We start from the raw sequence: 26,077 nt of genomic DNA, 5'->3' as shown, positions 1-26,077 counted from the left end.
CCTTGCATATTTTAGCCAATGTTGTCATTTTGAGGGGGGCAAAAAATTACAAATTCGTCAACTTTTGATGGGAAAAAACGAAAAAGTTGCTGATTGTTTTTTTAAATTGAACAATTTGACGAAATTGAAATGAGTGTATTAGATTTATTTACTAAATTAAATTAGAATTTGTATGCTGAATTAAATCAACCTAAGTATGTATGTATTCGTAAAAGGATAAACAAAATTTTGAAAAATTTAGAGTTTAATAACTAAAAAAAGATGTACTTGCACCTAATTGAGTCGAATAAGTTGAATAAAATGGGTATGAAACGGTGAACATTTTGCCAGAGCGGAGCGAGGGCAAAAATTTTGGAAAATCCCAACTTGAAAGGTGTAAAAAAATGTTATTTTCGTTACTGAACCGGCAAACTTTGGAGCGGATATCACCTTGGGTCCTACTTTCGAAAGAAATACAAATTGGACCGAGCGAAGCGAGGGCGAAAGCTTTTGAACATTTTCATTTCGAGATGCCTAAAAACGAGGTTTTTTAAATGCAAGTAAGTAGTTTATTTTTTGGTTTTTTAAATTTTAGAAATACAATGATGTTTTTTTAGGAAGTTGATTTTGAAAAAGGAAACAGAACAAGCTCGAGCGAGGACGAAAGCTCTTGCAAATTTGTATTTCGAGGAGAGTCATAAAAACGATGTTTTTTCAATGTGAGGATGAAGAGTTTATTTTTCGACTTTAGAACTTGATTTTTTGGGAGAAATTTTCATCTTGATGCTGAAAAACAAAATAAAACAAGCCCGAGCGAAGCGAGGGCAAAAGCTTTCAAAAATTTGTGTTTCAAGAAGTAAAAAATAATGTTTGTACACTTTCGGCGCTGCTGCGGCGCCGAATTCGAGTCAAAATCAGCGTAAAAATTGGCACCGAAATCCAATTTTTACCGGGATTTTCCCCGGTTCCCCTTATGGCCCATCCGCCCCTGAACATACTTGTACTACAAATAGTTATTCAAGTTATCAAGTAGGTACGTACGCAAAGTTTCACACTCACATTTTTAGAACCTGTGAGCGGTGAAGTATCGACCAACTTCCAATAATGCTGCTCATTAGCCCATAAAATAAGGGAGGGAGTGGGAACACAAATCGTAATGCAAAAAGCGAATTACATGATATGCTGAAATGTCGTGCTTTTTGATGTTTTTGAAAGAAATTTCAATTCCCACCTCTTTTCGCTATTTTGTGCTGCATAATACAATTTTGCGTTTTTTGCACCGGCACCAACCCTACAATTTTATAACTTCCAATTTCAAAGCAAAGAGAGGGCAAAAGCTTCAGAAAATTAATAATAATTCAAGAAGTATAAGACCATTATTTCCTATTTTAATCCTTTTTTGTTCACTTTTCAATTTGGACAAATTAACCCTTTGGAGGTTCTCTGGGTTTTCGGGTTAGAAAATTGAAGTGCCTTCATGAGTGTGATAGGGTACCTTGCCCAATTGGCCAAACCACAAAAAAGTCGAGCTTTTGATGAAAAGTTTTATTGGAAAATGAAAGTTTCCAAAAAGCACACATGTGACATTTCCGAAAAAAAATTGAATATATGCAGAATTTTTTTTGAAAAAATGAACCAAAAACATGTGTCAAAAACATTGAACAAAAGCACTCTATCAAAAAATAAAATGAAAATTGAATTGGAAAAAAATAAAAAAACAAGGTTGAAAAAAAGTCATCTGGCAGTTCACAAATTCAGCTAGAATCAAATCTTGTTGGCAAAAATGCCTTTGTTTAAAGCATGAAGAGAAGAAAAATGTATGCCGCTAAGAGAAGATTTTTTATCAAGTCATAAAATCTTTTCGGAAATCGAGCCGAAATATGGGACAAAATTTAGCAAAATTGCAATCTTTCTGGTAGGTGGTAACTAATTATAAAAACATTTCCGCCTTTATTCACGAGATGTAGCATAGAATTTTCTTTCATTTTGAGAAAAAATGAGTATTTTATCACTTAATTGAATATTGGAATATGAAGAAGAACATAGAGAGAAATAGTGAGCAAAAACACAAATCCACAGCGTAAACAAAAATGAAAGACTGAACTCGTAGATGAATTTGGATTTTTATTTACTATTTTTACTATTTATCTTCATCTTCATCTTCATATTCCAATACTCCAATAAGTGATAAAATACTCATTTTTTCCCAAAATGAAAGAAAATTCTATGCTACATCTCGTGAATAAAGGCGGAAATGTTTTTATAATTAGTTACCACCTACCAGAAAGCTTGCAATTTTGCTAAATTTTGTCCCATATTTCGGCTCGATTTCCGAAAAGATTTTATGACTTGATAAAAAATCCTCTCTTAGCGGCATAGATTTTTCTTCTCTTCATGCTTTAAACAAAGGCATTTTTGCCAACAAGATTTGATTCTCGCTGAATTTGTGAACTGCCAGATGACTTTTTTTCAACCTTGTTTTTTTATTTTTTTCCAATTCAATTTTCATTTTATTTTTTGATAGAGTGCTTTTGTTCAATGTTTTTGACACATGTTTTTGGTTCATTTTTTCAAAAAAAATTCTGCATATATTCAATTTTTTTTCGGAAATGTCACATGTGTGCTTTTTGGAAACTTTCATTTTCCAATAAAACTTTTCATCAAAAGCTCGACTTTTTTGTGGTTTGGCCAATTGGGCAAGGTACCCTATCACACTCATTAAGGCACTTCGATTTTCTAACCCAAAAACCTAGAGAACCTCCAAATGGTTAAAGATTTGTGAAGTATTTGTGTACAAAGTATTTTTTAATTCCGATCAAAATTATTTAAAAAAACTATACAAATGAACCCATTAATGAATTTTTTCATTTTTTCACTACCTTTTTGACCTGTTAGATACCGACACCCTCTCGAATCGAAGATTCTGATACACGTTTTAATTTTAACAAGTGCAAACTTGTTGAAATTGATAATTTAGTAGATACTTTCCTATGTATAACCCCTAAGAGAGCGCTAAATAAAAAACAAGTACATGATTTCAAAAATCAACCAAGTAGCATTTGACCCATAAGACATTTGACCCATGAAATTATCAGCACACGTTGCTCAAACTGAGTAGCTACTTTGTACTAACATAGCTATCACGTGTTTTTTAATAAGAGTGACTTCGATAAGTAAATAATTATTAAAGATTCACATAAATTTGAACATTCTGTTATTGTAACATAGCTATCTATCAGAAGTAATGGCGTTGCAGTTGGAGGAATTAATTTTCCAGCACCCATTGATTGGTAAGTTTTATTTTACTTAAACATATGATGAACTGAAGTATGTACTCAGTTCATAAGTAAATACATCTACATGTACTGAATTTTTTGTTTTGTAATTTCAGCTCATCTACCACCAGAAAATTATGATGCGGTCATTGTCGATCTCGCTGTCGTCGCTGATCTATATTTATGGATTGGGCACTGTACGCAACATTATAATATATTTGACGGAATTGATCCGAACACTTATATCGTAATTCGTAAGTACCCAGCATATTATGGTGTAGTTTCACTTCTCTCCTCATCACAAAATTTAAATTATTCTCATTTCAGGTGTACAGAATATACGAGTTGTTCTGATCCCGCTGAATAATCTCAATTCCGAAATAGTTTTTTACTTCAATTGGTAATAAATTACTCGAAATAACTATGTACATACGTATGTTAAAATTTAAAATAAAAGAGTGTATAAATGGTTTTAATTTCTTGCTAAATTTGTTGGACTTGAGTTCTGTGGCTGTGAGTTCATTGTCCAAATCATCAAGCGCCGGAGTCTTATCTTTAGAATGAGACCTTTCCCAGCTTGATTCATAAATTCAAATCAATCTTATGTTAAATTAAGGAAGGTCATGTCACTTAAAGTTCCGTCCAACGTACATAAGTCAAGCCGAATTTTTGAACGTCAAAAATGTTTATCCGATTGATTTCATCGAAAATGAACAGAAATTGATGCGGATGAGATCATTAATGTGCAAAATGTTCATGAAGGTGCCACAAGTTCTGAATTGGTCGAATTATAAAGTATAAATTGTCTTTCAATTTATATCCCCTCCCCCAGAATCATGGAAAAAATTACAAATAAGAAACACAATTTCAAAATATTGAACCAATTATCATCGGTATTTTAAAATATCAGCTTTATTTTCAAATTTCTCAATTTTTTTACGTCTGATGTTCATCTTTTTGCTCAATAAAACCAAAAAAAAATCAAAATAATCACCTTTGGGAAAACATACACGAAAAATGAGTAAAAAAAATCAAAAAATTGGATTTAGAAAAAAAAAGAAAAAAAATCACGGACATTTATGACTACTCTACGCACCCACCCCCAAGTAGCCTTGAAAAAATCCGTTACGCTTCAAAAATTCAGTAACGAGGTAAAAGCGCATATTTTTAAAATTTCTAACCGTCTTAGTCGACATTTACGAGGTTTCTTTTAATTTGATGTAGAATTCGTTTATCGTTTTACGATTTTTTTTTGAATTTGATGTGGAATTTGTTTATCGTTTTGAATTTTTGTTCAACGAATTATCGTTCACGTTCAAAGTATTTATAGATTTCATTTTGCATGGTAAGTACCTTTCATTAGATGTGTTCTTTTTACACGGATTTTGGCAGATTTTCGAGAATCTGGATTTTGCCATACTTAGAATTCATGAGAATCTGCTATGGTAGTAGCTTCTGAAATTGGATTTTACTTGAAAAAATAAGACTTTTGAGGTTTTTAAAGTTGACGAATAGAAAATCACTAAAGTGTTGAAATAGAAATTTTAAAAAACGGCCAAAATCCAGATTTCTCGAGAATCTGCTGTGGTAGCAGCTTTTGAAAATGGATTTCGGATTTTACTTGAAAAAATAAGACTTTTGAGGTTTTTAAAGTTGACGAATAGAAAATCACTAAAGTGTTGAAATAGAAATTTTAAAAAACGGCCAAAATCCAGATTTCTCGAGAATCTGCTGTGGTAGCAGCTTTTGAAAATGGATTTCGGATTTTACTTGGAAAAAGAAGACTTTTGAGGTTTTTAAAGTTGATGAATAGAATCTATAAAGTGTTGAAATAGAAATTTAAAAAAACGGCCAAAAAAATCCATCTCGAGAATCTGCGGTGGTAGCAGCTTTTGAAAATGGATTTTGGATTTTACTTGAAAAAAGAAGACTTTTGAGGTTTTTAAAGTTGATGAATGGAATCTATAGTGTTAAAATAGAGATTTTAAAAAACGTCCAAAATACAGATTCACGAAAATCTGCCAAAATCCGAGTAAAAAGGAACACAAATCATCTATATTCAAAAAACCTACGACGGTTTTAAAACAAACATGTAATTTGAAATCGAGTTTTTTGAAATCTCTTCGACAATAACCATCGCTGCGTTCGGAAATATTTTCTCGGTTTTAGGAATGATAATTTCAAATAATAACGCAAACTGATGTAAATTCTCATATCTTATGCAATTTTGATCGATAAATGCAGTGGTGAAAACCAAATCGAAAATTTTCACAAAATTGCAGGCAAATATAAATCAGCATACTGATGAAACCGTTTATGAAATTTCAAACGGATTTTTTTTTGAAAAGAAGAACTACTTTTTTCTTCAACCAAATTTTCAAAAAGCTGTCAACCTCCCCCCCCCCCCCGTTTACAGACACACACGAAAATTAAAACACCCAACTTTATCGCAGGAAAATTCTCAAAAAATTAAATTGAAATAAATTTAATTATCTGAATGAGTAAGTACATACCTTTGAATGAATCGAGCTACTGGCACAAGCCGATTGGAAAAAATTGCCCCAAAAAATGAAAATTTCAAAAAATGCCCGAAAAATAAAAATTCAAAAATGATAAGAAAAACGTTCACCCGAAAATTAACTTTGATTATTTTAAAAAAACACAACACCACCACACCACCGAAGTCCGAAAGAATAAATAATAAGCAGCGCAAAAAAATTGCCCAAAAAATAAAAATTTCGAAATTATTGGAGAAACGAATGAAACGATTAACCGAAAATCAACTTTACAAAAACAGAACACCACCGAAGCTAATTCGGAACGAATAAACTGAGCATGTACACGAAGCAGTGGCGCAGCCGTTTATTTACCCACTAACCCAGTAGATGTAAATCAATCCCTCCTTTCCTAAATATATTTTCTGCTTCGTAATTGTAAACACCAGATGCGCAAACACCTCTATACACACACACACACAATCAAAAATAAAAACACACTAATCGACAGGCGACTGACAGACGACAGTAAACAAAACCCAAAGAGGTCATTGCGAGTGAAAATTAAATAGACTTTGTTTTTTTTTATTCATTACCTCAGTTTTGGCCTCACCTTACAAAAATCTGGCCAACGCCATCCGTGGGAGGGGGACTCTCAAAAAGATGAATTTGGACACATGGTCGGAACCACAAGTGTGTAATTTGTTCACTAAATTTCAGCTTTCCTGGAGACCTAGGTACTTACTCTTAATAATTTTTCAGTATCCTGCTCGAAATCTTCAAAAAACTGCATAATTTTTTCTAATCTTGGTGAAAATACTTGCAAGGGGGCCTCTTAAGTCACTGTCAGTACCGATTTTGCCCACTTTTTACCATTTGTCTGTTGAATATCCATAAAAAGTTATCTTCAAGGTTTCAAAGTGGGCAATGGGCAACTCTTTGAAATAAAACATGTGCAAGAGCTTACATAATTTTTCTAATTTTATTTCGGAATTCAAAAACTCACTCTCTTCACAATTTTTAAAAATTCAGTAGAGTATGTACCGACTTTGTTCAAATTTCGAAACTATTTTGAATTACATAATTTAAAACCTCGTAGGACCTAGGATTGTTGGGAAAATGTGGAAATTTTAAAGGTAGCGCATGTAGCCCTTTCAATTTGAAATCTGTATATACCTAGGTAGGTGAGTACATCAAAAAAATTGGTCCTTTTTGTATGGGGTCATTCCGCGCTAAATCGGCTGATTTTGCATGAGGGGTCCTTGATTTTTTTCAAAATCAGATCATGTTTAGTTGACAAATTGCGGGGACGGAATTTTTTTTCAAATGTTCGTCTACACATTGGTAAAAGAATATCTCAAAATTGCAAAAATTTACATTTTTCAGGTTTCTGATGGTATTTTTGTAATAAGTGCCAAACTTGTGATTTTTCTTCTCGAAAATGAAAAAAAATGTCAGTCCAATTTTTTGATATGTTATTGTGATTGTACAAGAAAAGGACTAAAACTGAGAATTTTTTCAGAATTTTCACTCTCGGACATCGTGGTTATATTTAAATTATAAGTTTTTAAATAGGTTTTTTTTCATGTTTCTGAAAGTGGCAACACAGATTTTGACATCATTCGTCGATTACCCTCTCAAAGTACTACAATTTGAAAAAAAGTTGAAAATTCATCTCACACTGATACCAAGTATTATGTAGATGTGCTGAGTAAGGATTTGGGATGCCCTTCCGTGCCCGATTTCAGCCCTCTCCACCAATCTGTATTTCAGCCCTAAAATTCCATTATTTTGAAATTCAAAATTCGGAACCTCCATTTAAAAATCTGAATAAATTACTATAAAGAGGTATATTTGCACGTAAAATACGATCTCAACGTATCCTAAAGGATACAGAAGCCCCAAATTTTTATCAAAATTTTTAAAAAAGTGAACAGTGAAGTAGATAGGACATAGATTACAACTAATTCGAAAACGATGAAAGTTTAAAACTGGGATTTTTCTTGGTCGCCAGCGAAACTAGGGCATAAACATTCAAAAATTCGCGTTTCGGGAGCTAAAAACAATTTTTTGAAAAATTTTGTCAATTTCTTTTGATGCTCGTACACAATTTTCCCCCAAAAGGTGTAATCTTGTAAGTGAAAAAGCTCGAAAAGGTAACCAAAAGGTGATTGAAAAGTGACCAAAAAAAAAAAAAAACACACAAAAGAAAAACAGAATAAACACGAATTACGAATTGAAATGTATGTAATCTTGAAATGTTGAACTATTTCGACACTTTTTGATCATTGTTTGGCAGCAAAGTAAAGAATTTGGAAATTTTCGACAAAAAAAGCACTTCTTGGAAAAATAAAAACGAGATTGACGTTTCTGGCAAAAAGCGAGATATTTGGACAATTTTTTTTTTTTTTAAAGTAAAGATTCAAAATTTTCCGCCAGTCAGCCACTGTCCAATTACCTATATAGCTTATCAAGAAGCAAGAACGCGTCTACAATTTTTTTTTCAAGCTTACAAATACATATAGGTAGAACACATTATCTACAAATAAATTAGAGAATCGTCTCAACAAACCAACACATCATTCAAAGGAAATAAATGTGACTGTGGAAAAACTTACCTAATAGTTGAGTTAAAAAATGCGCACTTCTTGAGATATTATCACGACTAGTCAATTCATACTTTTTTCATTCCATAAGCCTGCAAACACAAACGAACAATAATTAATAAATACAATACTTATATATTTTGTTTCAGATGGCGGATGATGAAGTCATTCTAATAGAAAGTACTAGGGGGCACCGGTATTTGTTCGAAGGTTATGAATATACAATCAAGGATAATTTGGCTTATGGGGGGAAACGACTGAAGTGCCGGTATAAACCATGCGGAGTCACCAGTATGTTTAAAAACATTTGAGAACCACCCCACTTCACCCAAACTTATTTTCGATGACATTTCAAAATTTTTTATTTTTCAGTGAATATTGACGCAAATTTTCGAGTTACCAGACGGTCTCATCCCCATACGCACGCGGTGGAGAACGCCATGACCAACTCGGCTGTAGTAGAGGCATGGACAACGCTTCGACGCGCTGTTCGCGCATCCCCCGAAAGCAACAGCGTCATATTTAACAGAGTTATGAATGGGTAAGTTTCATCCGCCCGCTGCCGCCAATAAAACAAAAAAAATTTATTAATTCTGATACTTACATGTTTAATTTCTTGACAGGCGCCCTGATGCAGTTTTGCAGAGGATGAATTTAGAGTCGATGAGGCGGTCGATGGACAGATGGAGGTTAACAGTGGTCCCGCCGCCGCCTGCAACTGTGAGGCAATTCGGGGAATTATTGCGAACCAACCAGGCATATCACGGTCTAATCACCCGGCCCAACGGCAATTCCCTCGTTGTAGAAAGCGTGGGACAGCACTCCGTCCTGTTTGTGTCTCCGGAACTTCGACAGTGGGTACCCCATCTGCAAAAAAATAAGTAGAATAATTTTAATTGGTAATTTACGAAATGTTTTAATTTTGCAGCCTATTGACGCAGCACAATACGACCTTTAGTATTGATGGTACGTTCCGGTCATGCCCGAACATTCCGGAGGCCACACAGTTACTGGTGATTATGGCCTCCGCGTTCGGAACGATGTACATGGTTGCCTGGGCTGTGATGAGGCGGCGTAATACCATCTGCTATGTGGAGGTATTCAGGGCATTGCAGCGGGTAGTGCAGAATATGCTTCCACGCATAGTAATTACCGACTTCGAGCTGGCATTACAGCGAGCTGTGCGCATTGTTTGGCCACTAGCACAATTATTGGGATGTTATTTTCACTACGTGCAGGCGCTGAGGCGAAATCGCGCAGCGCACGGACTCACCACCGCCATTGTGCAAGCCAATCCAGTGCTTCGCAGGATCTACGAAATGGCCACCGCGCTCCCTCTGCTCCCCGCAGACGATATCCCCCTGGGATTCTCCATACTGCGGGAGTATGTGAGAGAATCGCAGTCGCCGGAAGCGCAAAGCTTTTACCAATACTTACGGGCGTATTGGTTTCCCCGTGAGTACACACACAAGTAATATACGTATTGTGTAGAATATTGCTATTAATACATTCTGTTCACAGGACGTGCACTACTTTCTGTATATGGTCAACCAAGAAGGACGAACAACGAAATGGAAGCACTCAATAGGCGCCTACCGGAGCAGATGACGGTACGGCAGCACCGTCCCAGTTACGATACTTTTCTGAGTAAGTGGACACACCACCATCGTCATGTAGGTAGGTATTGAGTGATATTTATTAGGCTATAAAACATTTTCAGACGGAATGATGGAGGTGAGCAATGCCCAGTATGGGAGATACCTGCGAGCCGGGCAAGCGCAGCAAGTTCGTTGGCCGGCAGACAGACGACAAGAAGCGCATGAGCGTGACTTGACCCGTGCTTGGGATGAGTATGACAGGGGCGTTAGAACTGCCGAAGAAGTGCTCCGATTTTTAGGCCACCATGCGCCTGATGTAGCAGCGCCAGAGGCAGATGCGGCGAGGGACAACGCGCGAGAGCGAGGTTTGTAATCATTACAAGAAATTATTATTTTTTTCTTAGAATCGAAACTAATTCTTTTTTTACCGACTACCAGAGGAAGACCCCGTGGCAGCTGTAGACGGACACGACGTAATCGAAGTAATAAATATAGAGCTGGATTGGGGTAAGTGTTTCCAAGTAATACACGACTGTTTTCGTTATTGTTACTTACTTAGTTTCTATTGCAGATGATGAACCGGTGATCCGTCAATTCGCAGATGACGACGCAGATATACCGCCACCTCCTGCATTGCCACTCCTACACGGGGGAAATCCTCCACCTGGTGGCGACGGTGACAACGCCGATGCTCAGGGTGACGCTGGTCAAGTGCGCGGTGGTGCCAGAGGAGCGCGCGGCGGTAACAGAAGAGCGCGCGGCGCTAGAGGTGCCCGCGGTGGCGGCGCTAGAGGTGCCCGCGGTGGCGGCGCTAGAGGTGCCCGCGGTGGCGGCGCTAGAGGTGCCCGCGGTGGCGGCGCTGAACAAGCGCGAGGTGGCGGCGCACGCGGTGCTAGAGGTGCGCGAGGCGGCGGCGCTGAACAAGCGCGAGGCGGCGGTGCACGCGGCGCTAGAGGTGCGCGAGGCGGCGGCGCTGAACAAGCGCGAGGCGGCGGCGGCGCTAGAAGACCGAGAGGAAGCAGAGCTGGACGAGCACGTGGTCGCGCTGGTCATCTACCGTCTCCGTTCAATTTCATTGATGACAGGCTGAACGAACAGCAGGTGGATGATCCAGATTCGGATGAAGATCTGTTTCTGGTTCACGTAGAGGAGGTGGATGATTCAGATTCGGATCAAGATCTGGTTCACGAAATTGCTGCTCCTGTTCAACAAATCATAGGTAAAATACATTGTTATTAATAAAAATAAGTTTTTAATTTAGTGATATGAAAAAGTAATCAATGTTTTTTAATCGGCAGTTCAAGCCGATGTTCACAATCAGCCGCAGCCTGAAAATGAACCAGCACTTCAGCAAAATCAAATAATTGTACCAGCACTTCAGCAAGATCAAATAATAATCGGTAAAGTACATAAATTATTAATAAAGTTTTCAATTTAGTGATATGAAAAAGTAATCAATGTTTTTTAATCGGCAGTTCAAGCCGATGTTCACAATCAGCCGCAGCCTGAAAATGAACCAGCACTTCAGCAAAATCAAATAATTGTACCAGCACTTCAGCAAGATCAAATAATAATCGGTAAAGTACATAAATTATTAATAAAGTTTTCAATTAAGTGATATGAAAAAGTAATCAATGTTTTTTAATCGGCAGTTCAAGCCGATGTTCACAATCAGCCGCAGCCTGAAAATGAACCAGCACTTCAGCAAAATCAAATAATTGTACCGGAAGAAGAGGCGATGGGTGACGCAGAACCAGATCAGGCAGTTCACGAACTTAACCGAATAATCGGTGGAGAGCCGAACAATCAGCAAATCCAACGAATCGGTAAGATGTAATAGTTAAGGAGCAGAAAAAAATTTACATCTACATTACTAATAATGTTATTTTCTTTCTTAGATGGACTGTGCTATTTATGTTTTGAGCGTGAACCGAACGCGGCCGCATTCCCATGCGGTCACATGGGATGTGAGCCGTGTTTAAGAAGAACACGCGCAATTAGGGGGGCAAACAACGCGTGTCCCCAATGTCGCGCTCGGATGATGTGTATCGCCGAAATCCGGCGCAACGCCGCAGGCCAGCGGCATTGCATGATATGCCATGTAAGGTGGGCAACATTTGCCGGTGCGCCCTGCGGCCATCAGGTATTCTGCGACGTCTGTAGTGATAATACGGTGACCGCAGGAGGTCAATGCCCGGTATGCCACAGGGATGTGGTGTTTGTCGCCGAAATACACTGGCCGCGTAAGTAGGGCAGATGCCATCATGATTACTTACTCTAAATTAACTAATCATTAATTAGGTATTAATAATTGTTCATAGGTACTACCGCGTAAAAAGTAGTTCCCGTCGTCGTCGTTCGGAGCAGGTTTCCGTCGTCGTCTCTCGGATGTATTCGTGGCTCCAATCAGGGGACCGTTCGTATTTAATAAATTCCGCTGGTAAGTAGCAAAACAAAAGCAATATTAATAACATTATCGTAGCAGCCGTGAGAAGAGTTTATTCGAATAACCCACCTCGTTGATTCGTTCCTCTTTGATTTCAATTTCCGACGTGAAACGAAGTACATAGTACATACCGATATCATCAAGTCGACCAACATCTATTAATTCAAAAAAAAAACCAACACGTTGATTAAAACAACTTTCCGATTACACAATCAATTTGTCCTCGTGAACAATAATATATATTACTCACGTAATCGTTATCAATGTCCTCATCGCGTGATTCTTTCTTATTTACTACGTTCGAATTCAAAACCGTATCCTGTAATCAAATATGTATCACCTTATAATACCATTTTTGGCGTAAAATCGTTCAAATACTCGCTTCGAAAATCACCCTACCGATTTATTATTAGTATTATCACAATTGGAAGGTTCTTCGGTGTTGGTAATCGAGTGAGTATCAGCACCGTCAGCGTCATCGATAACGCACGCTACATTATTTTCATTTGCAGCGATAGTTGCATTAACTGCATTAGTTCGTGAAGTTTCTAGATTCGAAGAATCGTCACAAACGCCACGACTATCAATTATAGTTGGTAAAAATTCGTCAACTCGAGTTTCAGGAGAAATCTGCGTTTCGTTATCGTGTTCGGTACCGGATTGAAGTAATTCTGTGGTGTGAGAGTCTTCTGCAGTAGTTTCTACGGTACTTGAGAAAGTATTTCAGTTTGGTCGGCGTGTTCGTCAACAGTGTCAGCATCCGTATCGTTTAATGTAGCTTGAGTACCATTATCGCTCATGTTTTCCAGTCCAGTCTCAAACAAGCGAATAAATTTGTAGCCGAATCACTACGCGATTCTCATCTTATATCGAATACATTTTCCGGCCGAATTAGATACATCCATCAAAGTAGTTTCAATTCATTATTCTTGATCTGAAACAAGAAGGAGAAAGAAACGTAAAAATTGTAATCGCATCGTTGCTAAAAGTGTGAATGGGTATTTCGCGATAAGAACAAAACCAAATAGTATAAAACGTACGTGATGATTTAGCATAGTGAACGGAACGCTTTGATTATGTAAATTTCTATTCAACCTAACCCGTTCTAATATTATTCATTATTAATATTTTTTCATTTTGTATCGATAATTTGGTAAATACACAATGAAGTTACCTATTAGTTGAAAGGGTAGCTGATACGACTGTGGGCGAAAAACTATGACCACGTTTGCTAGATTTGGGATGTCATCTGAAATGAAAAAAACGAGAGCGATATGAGTAACATCTAATGAAAACCTTTGTTTAATTTCAGGCGGACATTGTATATGTATAATCAAGATAACTTGAAATGTAAATAGAACAAATGTACATAAAATACCTGTAAATAATCCAAGTCGGAGTCGAGATTCTCAATTCTGCATTCTAACTATTAACTACCCTGCACAATACAATTTATTCTACTTTCTAATCTACCGATGACGCAAAATGTCGAAATTCAACTAGACTGGAGATGCGTGCGCAACATACCTTATCAGTGTTATCAATTGCTACCGTATACGGGTGCTTGTTGTTGTCGTATTTTCATAATCATATTCAACAAGTTCGAGAGAGACTTTCTGTTTCAAGATTTTTGCTACAGGTAATTTTTTTTACATATACATTTAAATCGAATCGTGTTCTATTTGATATTTCGTATTGCTCATCTAATACCTTTGATATTACTTTTCAGGATGGAAGGACATGAAATTTGGGAGCGCTTGGCTAAAAAGAACGTATGCGATAGAGAAGCATGCTTCTGGTGGTTTTCAAATATCATTGGTGAAATTCCGAACCTGGTACCCGGACATTCACAAAGACTTTTCTGAGAGTAATACCCTACAATTTGAGCCTGCTCAGCTGACGGAAAGCGGCATGAGATGTTTCGAACGATTTTTCAATACTGTCAATTATTCAAAGGAAGGAAAGTTACACCAGAAAACAAGAGATTATCAGGCTGGCTATCTTGATTTAATTGCAACTGCATATTTATGGAGGTACGTACCGTATGATTTGTTCGCAGTGACTTGAAATTCTTCGTAATGAAGGATTTTGTTTCATTATTTTGAATAGGTGCTTATGGCGGTGACACGATCGCAAATCAAGCTGTAGAATTTTCAAGATAGGCGAACACGAATTTATGCCCTCGTTTGCAAACGTCGTTGTGTGATTTTCATGATGACCATATCGTAAGTGCATGAAGCAATCAAGATAGCTCGTGTATGGAATCGAACGAAGGCCCTGTGAAGAATCCAATGAGTAGAGAATCTTTCAGGATGTGCTGTAGCTTGAGAGTCTTATACGAGTTAATAACTTTGCATCCGAAAGGAAACCGTCACCTTTGTACTACAGGTGAGGTTGTCAAGTGGAAAGGTAATCACTTGGGAAATGGTTAATTGCTTATTTGCTTATTTTCGTGTGACTACAGAGCCGGATGAAGAAAACGATGTAACTTTAATCGTGCGATTCGCCAATACCGGACGACAACCAGATGAGATACTTAGAATTTGTTTTAAACGGAAATATGACTGTCGGATGTTTGAGGAACAGGTATTGCGTGAATTGAAATCGATTTCGAGTAATTCACAAGTAGAATTGTACGCGAACGTATGGATCCAGTTGACGATAAACGACTGATATCGGATATCCAGCTGCTATTAAAGATAATTCGGTAAGTGAACTAATTTCCAGTGTGCAGTGTAATGTGATGCGGATGTTGTATCCCAGACAAGCATTACAATTCTACTTTTTTCTATTATAATGAGACGATTTGACAGGAGCATGTCGACTCGTATTATTACAATAAAATTATTAGTTATTTCACCGTTTGTGGTTTTTGTATCGAAATTAATTAATCGATTTTTGGCTTCGTTTAGTTATTGACAGCAAAGCTCGTGCAAGGAAGTGGTAATTTGTTTAGTTCACCGGACAGAAGTTCCGATAGTTTGACTGGTTCGCCTTGCGTCAGATTAATCTCCAAATGACGATGAAATGTACTTACCTGACGTGGTGAGTATAACTGGACGTTTCTGCTGAAAAATTACCCTACCTTCGATTTATTATTAATGCTCGGATGTTGTTTCGTAGATTATATCGTGTAACGAACAATACACCTAGTTTTTTTTTCCAAATCGCCGATCGACGTTGTGAACTAGGCGATTCGGATCTGCGCGATACTGCTAGAAATATTCTCAGAATTATTCCACCCAATCAAAATACAGTGGAGAATTTATACGTAAGTTCAAATCACTCGATTTGTCGTATATTATTCTAAAAAACATTTCAACCGAACACGAAATGGATTACAGATCTTTTTTTACAATCCTGAAATCGACCCGCAAGATGAATCGGCACAATTACCAACCTTGGAATCAATGTTCTTTGGATCTTTTTCGCAAGTGTTATACAACATCAAAGTACGTATCCTTCATCGTGGTTAGACTATTTTTTGTTGAATTTTATACGAGGAAATTTCATTTCAGGTGCTGTATACGTTATTGATGGTCACATACATATGATCCACAAATGGACAAATCAGTCCATTTTCAATTTTCCTTTCTGTGCAGCGATAAAGCTCAGGTTGCGTTTGAAATGTTGACCAAGAATAATTTTCTACCTCGTGCCGATGTCGCCACTAAACGGTATTTTGATTCAAGTACTACGAATTTTCTCAGTTCGATGTGTTCGGTTTACTAAAGAACAATTTGTATGCATATTTGGTGTTCTAGAACGGCATTTCTTACCTACCGTATTGAAAATCTGCTGCGTGTTACTTTCGGTTGTTTGACATATTGCGTATAAGGTGGCTGAAAGTACTAGAAATCATTTGATCGAAACGAGTCCCGAGAGCGAAGATGGTTTTGCGACGAATAACGGCCTTATATTTATGAAAGGTGCGTTCTAGTCGTTACCTATCTGTAATACCGATTCGGCTGTTCGTAGCTTGGTCGCGTGTAAAGTTGCTCAGAAGTTCGTTGACGAGATAGTACAATAGGTAATTCATTTTTTTTTTTTAAAGCAGTGAATGAATGAATGAATGAATGAATGAATGAATGAATGAATGAAAGGGTATTGATAGTTTCAATGATTTTATAGGTTTATATAAATACTCGCTGCATTGAATTTCATTCTTCTATCATCGACGGAAGGGTGTTAAATGCAGTATACCTCAACTAAACACCATCCACGCCGTAATACGATTGGCATGGGCGTGTGACGGCGGTAATATGAAAATTTTGGTCGATTCGGCTGCAACGAAGATGTTCCATGTCGCTCTTCAAGAGAACGAACCCGACGTTTTAGGTAAAATAAACGTAGATTTTAATCGATCTTTGTACATTTTAAAATTTTTGCTTCAACTTGGTGGTTTTTCTTGTTCAGTTTGCAGAGAAGCCTTGGAATTGTTACCAATATACATGATATTGAACAGATTCGCGTTGGATAATTTACACGGCGAGAAATTGTGACCACATTTCATCATCGATTTGATTTTGATTGCGCGCAACCGGTTAGTAATCTGCGGAACTAGTTGTAATATTCATTTTGAGAAAGAATTTTTTTATCGAGTGCCCATTTATTGTTTCGCAGAGCTATTCGTTATTGCGCTAGCGAACAGATGATACTTATTATGTCGTTCTCACATAGTCAGGCGCCTTCATTGAATGTATTCAATTACTATTCAACGTTCTAAATAAGAATATCGTAACCGAAAATGGATCTAGTGTGTTTGAATATTTTCATGTATGTTGCATTGGAATGAATTTACGAAACGATTTAGATATTGTGTGTACTCGTGTTATTTATCAGTTTTTTGTTTCCTTAGTTACTGTGCCGATTGATTAGCGTTGTTCGACGACGCCGACATTGAAGAATTGTTGAATTCCGAAATTGCTTGGCTAAAGATGGAAAAAGTAAGAAAAAGAGATTTTTAGCGATAATAGCTGACGTTTTGTGTTACAGCTACAAATGTTCACATGGAATGGAGATGAAAATTTATTCGGTGGATGAAATTTTATTTATTTTTCATGTTTTAGGATAACGCGAAGAAGTCTGGTACTTTGTTAGTGGATGAAATATTGCTGGAAAAACATTTAAGCATCAAGAAAGAATTATTAAGACGCATCTCCCCGGAAAATAAGTACGAGTACTTTTACGGTTTAGACGAGAACAGTTTGGTGAAATTAGTCAAAGTAAATTTGAATTTTTTCGTCCGTTATTCAATTGAATAATAAAACGTAATCTGAATACTAATCATGGGTTGATTTTAGGAGCTAATCGAAGATTTCGAATTTCCGGCATGCAAAGAAATGCTGCATTTTGAAAAGAGTACAGAAACTGTATTGGAAAGAGTAATACCTGTGTGTAATATGTCTCAGTCTTTGGATTCAGTTTTTGATTTGCTAGTCACACTATGTATGGGTTACGCGTAGAATTTAAGGCTGCTCGTACAAATGCTTTGTGCTACATATGATCCATTGTGGTACGTACTTTTGACGCATTCACTGAATTTTATCTTCGAAAAAATATGATACTAAATTTATATTTTTAGATCGTGATGCTCCTTAGGTGGAATGGGATTATTTACCGCCTATCAGTCCTCGTTCATTGATCGCTTTCGCTGGATTGAAAAACGCAGGTGGTACATGTTATAAACGAATTCTGTGATTCAACAGTGATGTGTGCATGGTGGAGAGTACCAGAGTTGATATACTCGCCGCCAAAGGTGCAGCTGCCGATCCGAATGAAGATTTTTCTAGCGAACATAAGTAGGTATGATTTGGACGTACATAAGTACTGTGACTTGATTGGACATTTCATTTTTTCTCCTTCCTAAAGGAAAATTTTACATTTTACATTTTCTGTTTTTGCAGCAAAGTCCGGTTGGTACTGTTGACGGAAATGGGAAATGTAGCGTCAACGATTTTCGCAAAAAAATGCAATTTTAATATATTGAAAGAAGTTTAGGCTATTTTCGGGCATTCGGCGTGCAGTGACTTGCAATACTACGTACCGAAATGATTATGGAGGAATTTCCGATATGTTGGGTGTATTTTCAATTCAAGTGAATTATTTGCGATGAACGAGCAAACTTTGAGTAAGGTGCTAGGTGGCTCGGTTTTGGACCAGACTCATGGGTAGGTTTGTCAAAATCTTCAAGCGACAGACATAACCGCAGAGAAAATTGGTTCGCCGAATTATTAAAATTACAGCTCCCGAATAGAAGTCTCAACGTTCATCTGTACTTTTTTTTCTCATTTTAGATACCGTAGAGGAGAACACATTTAGTGTAATCAGCGTAGATATGCGAAACCATTCAAATTTATTAGATTCGTTAGAACAGTATGTGAAGGGCGAACTTCTGGGAGAAGCTGATGCGTGTCACTGTGATAAATGCGATAAAAAGGTAGTTAATCGAAGCTAGTCGTAGCATAAAAAATATAAATCATGGAACGAGTTTCAATTTGCGTTGTTTTACATGCAGGTTAAAACTGTAAAACGCTTATGCGTGAAAACGTTACCTCCAGTACTTACAATCCGGTTGAAGTGGTTCGGATACGATTACGAACGTTTTTGTGCCATTAAATTTAATGATAATTTTGAATTCCCGATGAGCTTAGATACAGAACCGTATACCGGTATGTCCTATGTGCTGTTTAGTTGACTTTTTCTCTTATTGGTGTGAAATTTAAGCCAATTTATAAATGTAATTCAAACTATTTTTTCTGAACTTTAGTCGCCACTTTAGCCAAAGTTGAAGGAGAACAAACAGACTGTGATAATGTTTCACCGGATGACTCATCGAGCGGCAATAATACCGAAGAAGTTTGTACCACATAACATCTAAGCGGTTTTTTGTCGTTCACAGCGGACACGCCATCCCCAGCGGTGGCCATTATTATCCGTATATTTTGCGTATGTAAATTGTCATCCCAGTTTCCAAGTTACGAAGTTTACTGGTTTCATTAGAACTCATTTTTAAACGATTGAAATTTGCAGAGAAAGCGACGGATCTTCGAAATGGTACAAGTTCAAATGATGGCGATGTCAACGAATGTAAATCGGAAGACGATGAAGAAATGAAGTCACAATGTTTCGGAGGAGACTATATGGGCGAAGTAATAACCTGTACGGTGACTTTTTTCCTCCTAATTCATTTATCCCAAGTTAATAAATGTGTATTTTTTATCTAAGAACCCCAGATATTTGATCAAATACTGTATAGGATGAGCTGCAGAAGATAGAAACGATAGTGGAAGGTGCATATGTTATTTTATACTCGTCACGATGTACAGGTAGGGCCTTTACTTGATGATTTATAACAGTTACTTTTGTGTAAGTCACAAACGATTGGGATTTTTCTTCTTTTCTACGATGCTGGATTCACACTTTTCTTTGTTTTCAGCTGAATCGAGACTGCGGTTGTTAAAAATGCGAATACCTGCTGTCATGCCCGAGTGCCGAAGTTAGAACGGCGTTTATTAAAATCGTTGCTTATTTAGCTCATTATTCGGTCAAAGATCCGGTACCTAGCGCATCCAGTGCACCATGTAAGTAAGTGTCTTTGGTGACTCGCCCAATTGAACGAATAGCATATTATTAGACCTAATTGAAATGAATGTTTCAGCTATAATTTTTCGATACTACTTCGCCTCTCAGCGATCACATTCTAATCACAGCTTTGCAGTTGCTTAACAAAGAGATATCTGATCACGGCCGACATCTTTCTCATTACTTCACTCTGTTTGCAATTTATTGCGGGTTTGGTACCACCGAAAGACAGCAGTTACTTAGGGTGAGTTAATGAACCAGTAGGATTACGAAAGTAATTTTCCAGAGATGGTGTACAAATCGATTTTTTTTGTTCACAGTTGAATGTGCCATGCTTATTTTTGTTGGTTACTCTAGACGAGGGTCCAGGGCCTGCTATTAAGTACCAGTATACCGAATTAAATAAATGCCATGCTGTTATTTCAACGTTATTTAGTTGCTGTGACGTGAGAAATCAGTGCAATCCTTTTCAGGTTCGTGGACATTGTGAGTACTGATTTGAAATTTGAATAACAAGGTTCTTCATTTTGATGGATTCGATGTGTTACGTGATTTTATTTTCTCGTTGCAGGGAGCACCAATGTTACCTAACCCGTATGCTGAGTACAGTAACATATAAGGTACTTTTTTTCCTATTGATTTTTTTGTTTTCTTTAACCAAAGAGTTATTATTACAAAGAAGATGAAAATTCTTCGCTCGTTGAAAAAAAAATGTCAAGTGCTGAACTACATACTTCTGTATAATGCTTTGTATTTTAACTCCCGATTCAACTTTATGCTCGCAAATAACGCCAATTCATTTTTACGATCATTTGTTCAGCTACGTGAAAAATTTTTGATTGAAGAATTACAGCTAACAGAAGATACTTTAAAATTGTTACAATTCGTTTCGTGGGAAAATTCGCGCATGTCTAAGACCATCCTGAGCGAAGTGCTGTGACATATAGCGTCCGCATATTGTAACGAATTAAAACATCATGACTCGTGGCAACCGTATCATATATATCGAACGCTTTAAAAGGTAACGCTAATTTCGTGTTTGCAAACTCATATTTTCCTTTGTCAAAAATAATGATACTTACATCGGCTTTAGGGCTATCACCAGATCGCGATGGTTTGTTCGAAATCACATTTCTTAGTAAAACGCATTATCAGAAGAGATCCTACCAGTGTATCAAATGCATGGGTATGTTGTTCTCGAAATGACGCCTTGCCCATAACATGCTCAACGGTGATCCTAATCTGAAGAAGAAATGGTGGTAAGCGATCGAATGGTTGCATGAAGAATTAGATAGAGTAAGTTTTCGAGGAAAAAAAATTGAATTTTACTCTTTGCAATGCAAAGTATAATCGTATTACTTCGGAATATTACAGAGACCTTTCGTTTCGTCTCGCCGCCCTACAATTATGCTAATTGGCAGTCGACGAGTTCGGTTCCTTTGAATGATACTGCGAATGGATATTTCCTGAAGAGATCCAATTCGGCGAAGAAAACATTGCAAGCGCTGGAAATTTGTCCCGATACGGTAAGTAGGATTGTGTTTGATTCCTGACAGGTGGGGTGAGTTTAGATTTCAAGAATATTGTCGATCTATATACGAGTTTTGTACGCAGGAAAGAGATACATACGAGCAATCTGACGATGGCGAAGGTTCGCAAACTGAAGAACTTACATCAAATGAAATTCATCCTCCGCACCCGGTCGTAAAGGGTGCCCAACAAATACCTTGGTTCAAATCGGAACGTTTTCAGTAAGTTTAAAGTTGACTTAAAATAATGGATTGGATTTACTCCCACTACGGCATGAATTTTTCTACGGCAATATAAAAATCTTTCAAAGGGTTCGGAAAAGGGTAATTCGTAATTTTTACAATTTTTCATGAATAAACCAAACCTTGAAGGCTGATATCTCGAAACTGGTTGAACCTTGAGTAACTATAGTTGTGGTGTTTGAAAATTAAACGAACAGACTCATGGAAGAATTAAAATTGACGATTAAAATTTGAATACTTCAAAATTGAACTTTCATATTACAAAATTTAAATTTCATGATGAAAGCTCAATTTTTCCTGATGACTACGAAAATTGAAAAGTGTTATTTAAACATTTTAAAATCACAATCAAAGCTCTTTTTTTACTCCCTTGTTAACAAACCAGTTGTCAAATCGAGATCTTGGAAGATCTTTTGTACATATGAAGCCATAATTTGCGATTCAACATTCTTCGCAGTTCCCTTTTATCAAGCTAATTTCAATGATTTTCTCTCATAGGGTTCACGATAGCGAAGTATCCAGTAGTTATTTCTCCAAATCGGTCACCACCTCAGAGATTTAATTTAAGAGAAACTAATACATCGCCAGTCCATTCAGGAGTTCCTTACCATTATCTGCTATCGAAGCACCCAACGAAGATGGAGTTTATGGTGATAATAACTCATCGGTTACATGCTTCGAGCAGGCAGACAAGCTGTATGACGTGAAAAGCAAACCGATCACCGAATCGGATTCGCAGCAGATTTCATCTTAGACCGAAGTATCGCAGTTTATACGATAAAATCATCGCTTTATAAATTGCATTGCATTTAAAAATAAAATATTTTTGAAAATAGCATATTTTTGCAACAGTGGCTATATGTACTATGTATATGTTTGATTTCGAGATGGTTTTTCAATGCTTTTCGAATGATCGTCTTTTCACATACCGCGTTGCAATTTCATAATAATGTATGTATGATTGATACGAATCGGAAACCTTTCGTTATCACTTTTTTCACTTGTATCGAAGAACCGAATATTTTTTTGAAAAAACTAAAGATGATTTTTTTGTTTCTTTCTTTTGTTTTTAGTTATATTTTCTAATTAATACTGTTTTTTTAATTTATAAAAAAATACAATTCAATCGAAATGTATCCGCGATGCTGTGACATGTTTGTAATTATAAAATTAAGATTAAAAAATGTCTGTGAGATGAAACTTTTTTAAATTATTTTTTCCTTCCTTGGAGCACAATTTATGCTCAAGTAATTGATTCTACTACGTATAGGTAACGTATATATTGGTGATGAAAAATTTTTTATAAGTGGAATAAATTTTGTAGGTTGTAATTTGTAAGTTTAATATTTTTGAATACGTACTTTATTACGCTATGTTTACAAAGTACGAGAGCGCTGTATATTATTCTATCTTAATATCTATTAATTTTTAAGAAATGTATGTATATGTTGTATTTACATATTGTTTATGATGAAAAGTGCGATGGATAAAAATGCCTCTTTTTATTAATTCATAATCGCAAACATTTTCTTTGAAAAAGTTCCTTTAAAAATGAAGTATGTAATGCAAAATCATAAAATAATATATGGATTTAGGAGTATTTGATAATCGGGATATCTACCAGGTAGTGAAAGTAGTTATAAAATATTGAATTCAGTCAAAAATGTAGTAAAGAAATGAAAAAATTCAAACCCTCAACAAAAACCTTCAAATCATTGAAAAAACCTTTTATTTAAAAAAAAAAAAAATAGTTTTGATTGAAATTGAAAAATACTTCGTATTCAAATTGTCTTCCAATTTCAAAAAAATTTGACTGCTAATTTTTTGTTGGTGTATGTGATTGGAAGAGGGCTCGAGTGGAGAACTTTATGAAAATTTGGTTGAAAAAATATGTACCTAGTGAAAAGGTAGTGATTTTTTCATCAACGAAAAATCCGTTAGATACCACGCTAATGTACGTGATGTAAAGTATTTAAATGTTTAATTTTCATGTAATTCGTTACAAGATGCACGTTGTAATCGACGCTAGGAAGGGTATTTAATAGCGCACTTGAAACTGTACGCTATTTTTTCTGCCCTACACCTTTTGTTTAATGTGGCTCAAATTTATACAAATTTTTTCTCGTTCAGATTTCGGTGTATTTTGATAACGTCGAAAAATTTTACACAGTAATGTTGCAGTAGAGAGATTTTTATTAGTATACTCGTACTACCTAGTACCTACCTATTCGAGGTGCTTTTTCTTGAAATTGATGTTCAACTGATTAGTAATTCGAGTAAACTTCACTACAGTTTAAAGTAAACAGATACATATTGGAATAAATAGTCGCGGTGAAAATTTTATAAAAAGGATGCCTGGCAAACACTTTAGCAGCTTATGAATCTGATCTCGAGGCTGGAAAATTTATTAGGTACGTACGTAATTTTAATATACTTTGTACAGAGCTTAGATGCACTAGATCGGAATTTTTGCAGGTTTTTTGGTATTTTAAATTTTTTTGTCGTATTTTTTTCATATTACTTGCACGACGTAGTGTTGGTGTTGCCCCATGTGCAGGATTCACTCACAGTAGAAAATACCACTTTTTGACGAAGTTGGAAAATGGAAATTTTTTGAAAAAGTTGTCCGCTGCAGCCTAAATTTGGCAAAGAGATGGTGGAGGTAGCACTGCAATGACAAAAAGTTTTTTTAAAGCCCCCCGACGCAATTTTTTGTGTCTCAAAATCCAAATGTGGGGTACAGCCCCACCTTTAGGTGTCCTAAAAGTCAGAGAACCGTGAAAAAAAGGCAGGTTTTAACATTCTAGATTCTAGTTAGGTTAGGTTAGGTTAGGTTTTGGTTTCCAGAAATTTCAATCGGTTTTTGGGGTTTCAGTCTCACTGTATAAGTTTTGGTTTTATTTCCCTGTGCCCAACATACAAAAACTAGAAAATAACACTTGACAAATAGGGTCCGCATTTTAGTTAGGTTAGGTTAGGTTAGGTTAAATTTTTGGAACAATTTTAATCAGTTTTTGGGGTTATTTCAGTTCAGTTTTGGTTTTGGTTTTAATGTCATGTGCCAAACATTAAAAAACTAGAAAACAACTTGACAAGTATACGGTTTCACATTCTAGTTAGGTTAGGTTAGGTTAGGTTAGATCCTGCCTTTGGATGGAAAATCCAGCACCATGAAATGGATGCACTGTTTTTTCACAATCAATTCATCTTGAGAATTTTTGCCTTATTGCAGCATGATTCTTGAGATGGCAACACTGCTTCACGTTTTCGGAATAATTTTATTATGGGGTTAAAAGTCTCATGGGTCAAATGTCGCAATGCTGATAGGTTAAGCTTATAAAATCATGGGTGGAATGTCCTATGGGTCAAATGTCGTTTTATTTTTATATTTCACTGTGGGTCTAAAGTCTCATGGGTCAAATGTCGCATGGGTTAAATGGTTTACTTTATTTCAATGCGTGGGCGAATTGTCCTAGGGGTGAAATGTCGCTATTTTTAATTTCCAATATTTCCATGGGTCAATTGTCTCATGGGTGAAATGTCGATTTAAATTATTTCAATAATATGGGTCTAAAGTCGCATGGGTCGAATGTCGCATTGGTATTTTGTAAACATTGATAAAAACATGGGTCAAATGTCTCATGGGTCAAATGTCGTTTTTCAAAAATGGCGAATTGATAAAATGGTGGGTCAAATGTCGCATGGGTCAAATGCACAGGGGTCAAATGTCCCACTGCCGTTTCGATAAAGCAAAAGATGCGAAATTTTTTCCTTTTTACTTTGGTGTTTTTGTTTTCATCGAGATTTGGAGCTTTCACCATTAAAAAGTTCTTAAAGTTTGACTTTGAACTTTGAAGTCGCAAAAACTGAGCAAAACAGCAAAACTCATCACATTTATCACTCACAAAAATGTAAACAAACAAGAAAAAAACTTCGCGCGAAATCGCGGACCGTCCACTTTTTAGTTTTTATGACTTTGAAGTTTGAACTGTAAAAGCTAGAGTTTTGACTTTTGAGTGAAAAACTAAAGTAAAGAGGACAAAATTACGAATATTTATCTCCTTTAAACGCTTACAAGCTCAGTAAAAAAAAAAAAAAAACAGAAAATTTCAATTCTTTCAAAGACGTAGGTCACTAGACGTTAAAGTACACTAGTTTTTTTTTCCGGTGCAAAAACTCGGAAGTCATCGGGTACAGTCGGAAATACTTCGTTCGACTTGTTCTATTTTTCTAGTGTGATAACTGATAAGTCAAACTCTGTTCTGCTTTATAAAGATGAAAAAAAAATATATAACATTCCATTACGTACTACATTTCCATAA

General features: G+C 36.4%; 2 protein-coding genes across 6 annotated transcripts in view; one reads left to right on the top strand and one right to left on the bottom strand.

The window, feature by feature from the left end:
- Positions 1-13,893, bottom strand: part of LOC135847820 (vigilin-like) — a 35,676-nt gene extending 21,783 nt beyond the window's left edge. For all 5 annotated transcript variants that reach the window (XR_010559245.1, XR_010559246.1, XR_010559247.1 and 2 more), the window contains exons 1-9: positions 13,778-13,893; positions 13,574-13,648; positions 12,799-13,333; positions 12,650-12,718; positions 12,469-12,554; positions 12,282-12,390; positions 9,308-11,154; positions 8,960-9,222; positions 8,368-8,447 (exon numbers count right to left, since the gene is read on the bottom strand). The gene's annotated coding sequence lies outside the window, so the exon portion shown is untranslated. The remainder of the gene's footprint in view (positions 1-8,367; positions 8,448-8,959; positions 9,223-9,307; positions 11,155-12,281; positions 12,391-12,468; positions 12,555-12,649; positions 12,719-12,798; positions 13,334-13,573; positions 13,649-13,777) is intronic.
- LOC135847809 (uncharacterized) lies at positions 9,375-15,566 on the top strand. The gene is made up of 16 exons (XM_065367531.1): positions 9,375-9,810; positions 9,877-10,002; positions 10,076-10,318; positions 10,392-10,460; positions 10,525-11,172; positions 11,252-11,353; positions 11,429-11,530; positions 11,606-11,779; positions 11,852-12,196; positions 12,275-12,393; positions 13,712-14,038; positions 14,129-14,432; positions 14,509-14,787; positions 14,864-15,106; positions 15,312-15,444; positions 15,523-15,566. Exons 1-10 carry the CDS (start codon positions 9,375-9,377, stop codon positions 12,286-12,288), a joined length of 2,259 nt encoding a protein of 752 aa, XP_065223603.1. The 3' UTR covers positions 12,289-12,393; positions 13,712-14,038; positions 14,129-14,432; positions 14,509-14,787; positions 14,864-15,106; positions 15,312-15,444; positions 15,523-15,566.
- The last annotated feature ends 10,511 nt before the right edge of the window (positions 15,567-26,077 follow it).

This window comes from Planococcus citri, chromosome 1 (genome assembly GCF_950023065.1).
Source record: "Planococcus citri chromosome 1, ihPlaCitr1.1, whole genome shotgun sequence".
NCBI classification, from domain to species: domain Eukaryota; kingdom Metazoa; phylum Arthropoda; class Insecta; order Hemiptera; family Pseudococcidae; genus Planococcus; species Planococcus citri.
This window is presented reverse-complemented; position numbering and strand designations above follow the sequence as displayed.

Excerpts from the sequence above, each read along its gene's own strand:
- LOC135847809 (XM_065367531.1), top strand. The coding sequence starts at position 9,375 with ATGGCCTCCGCGTTCGGAACGATGTACATGGTTGCCTGGGCTGTGATG. Across the intron at positions 10,319-10,391 it reads GGACAACGCGCGAGAGCGAG|AGGAAGACCCCGTGGCAGCT; the intron begins GTTTGTAATCAT and ends ACCGACTACCAG. Across the intron at positions 11,354-11,428 it reads GCAAGATCAAATAATAATCG|TTCAAGCCGATGTTCACAAT; the intron begins GTAAAGTACATA and ends TTTAATCGGCAG.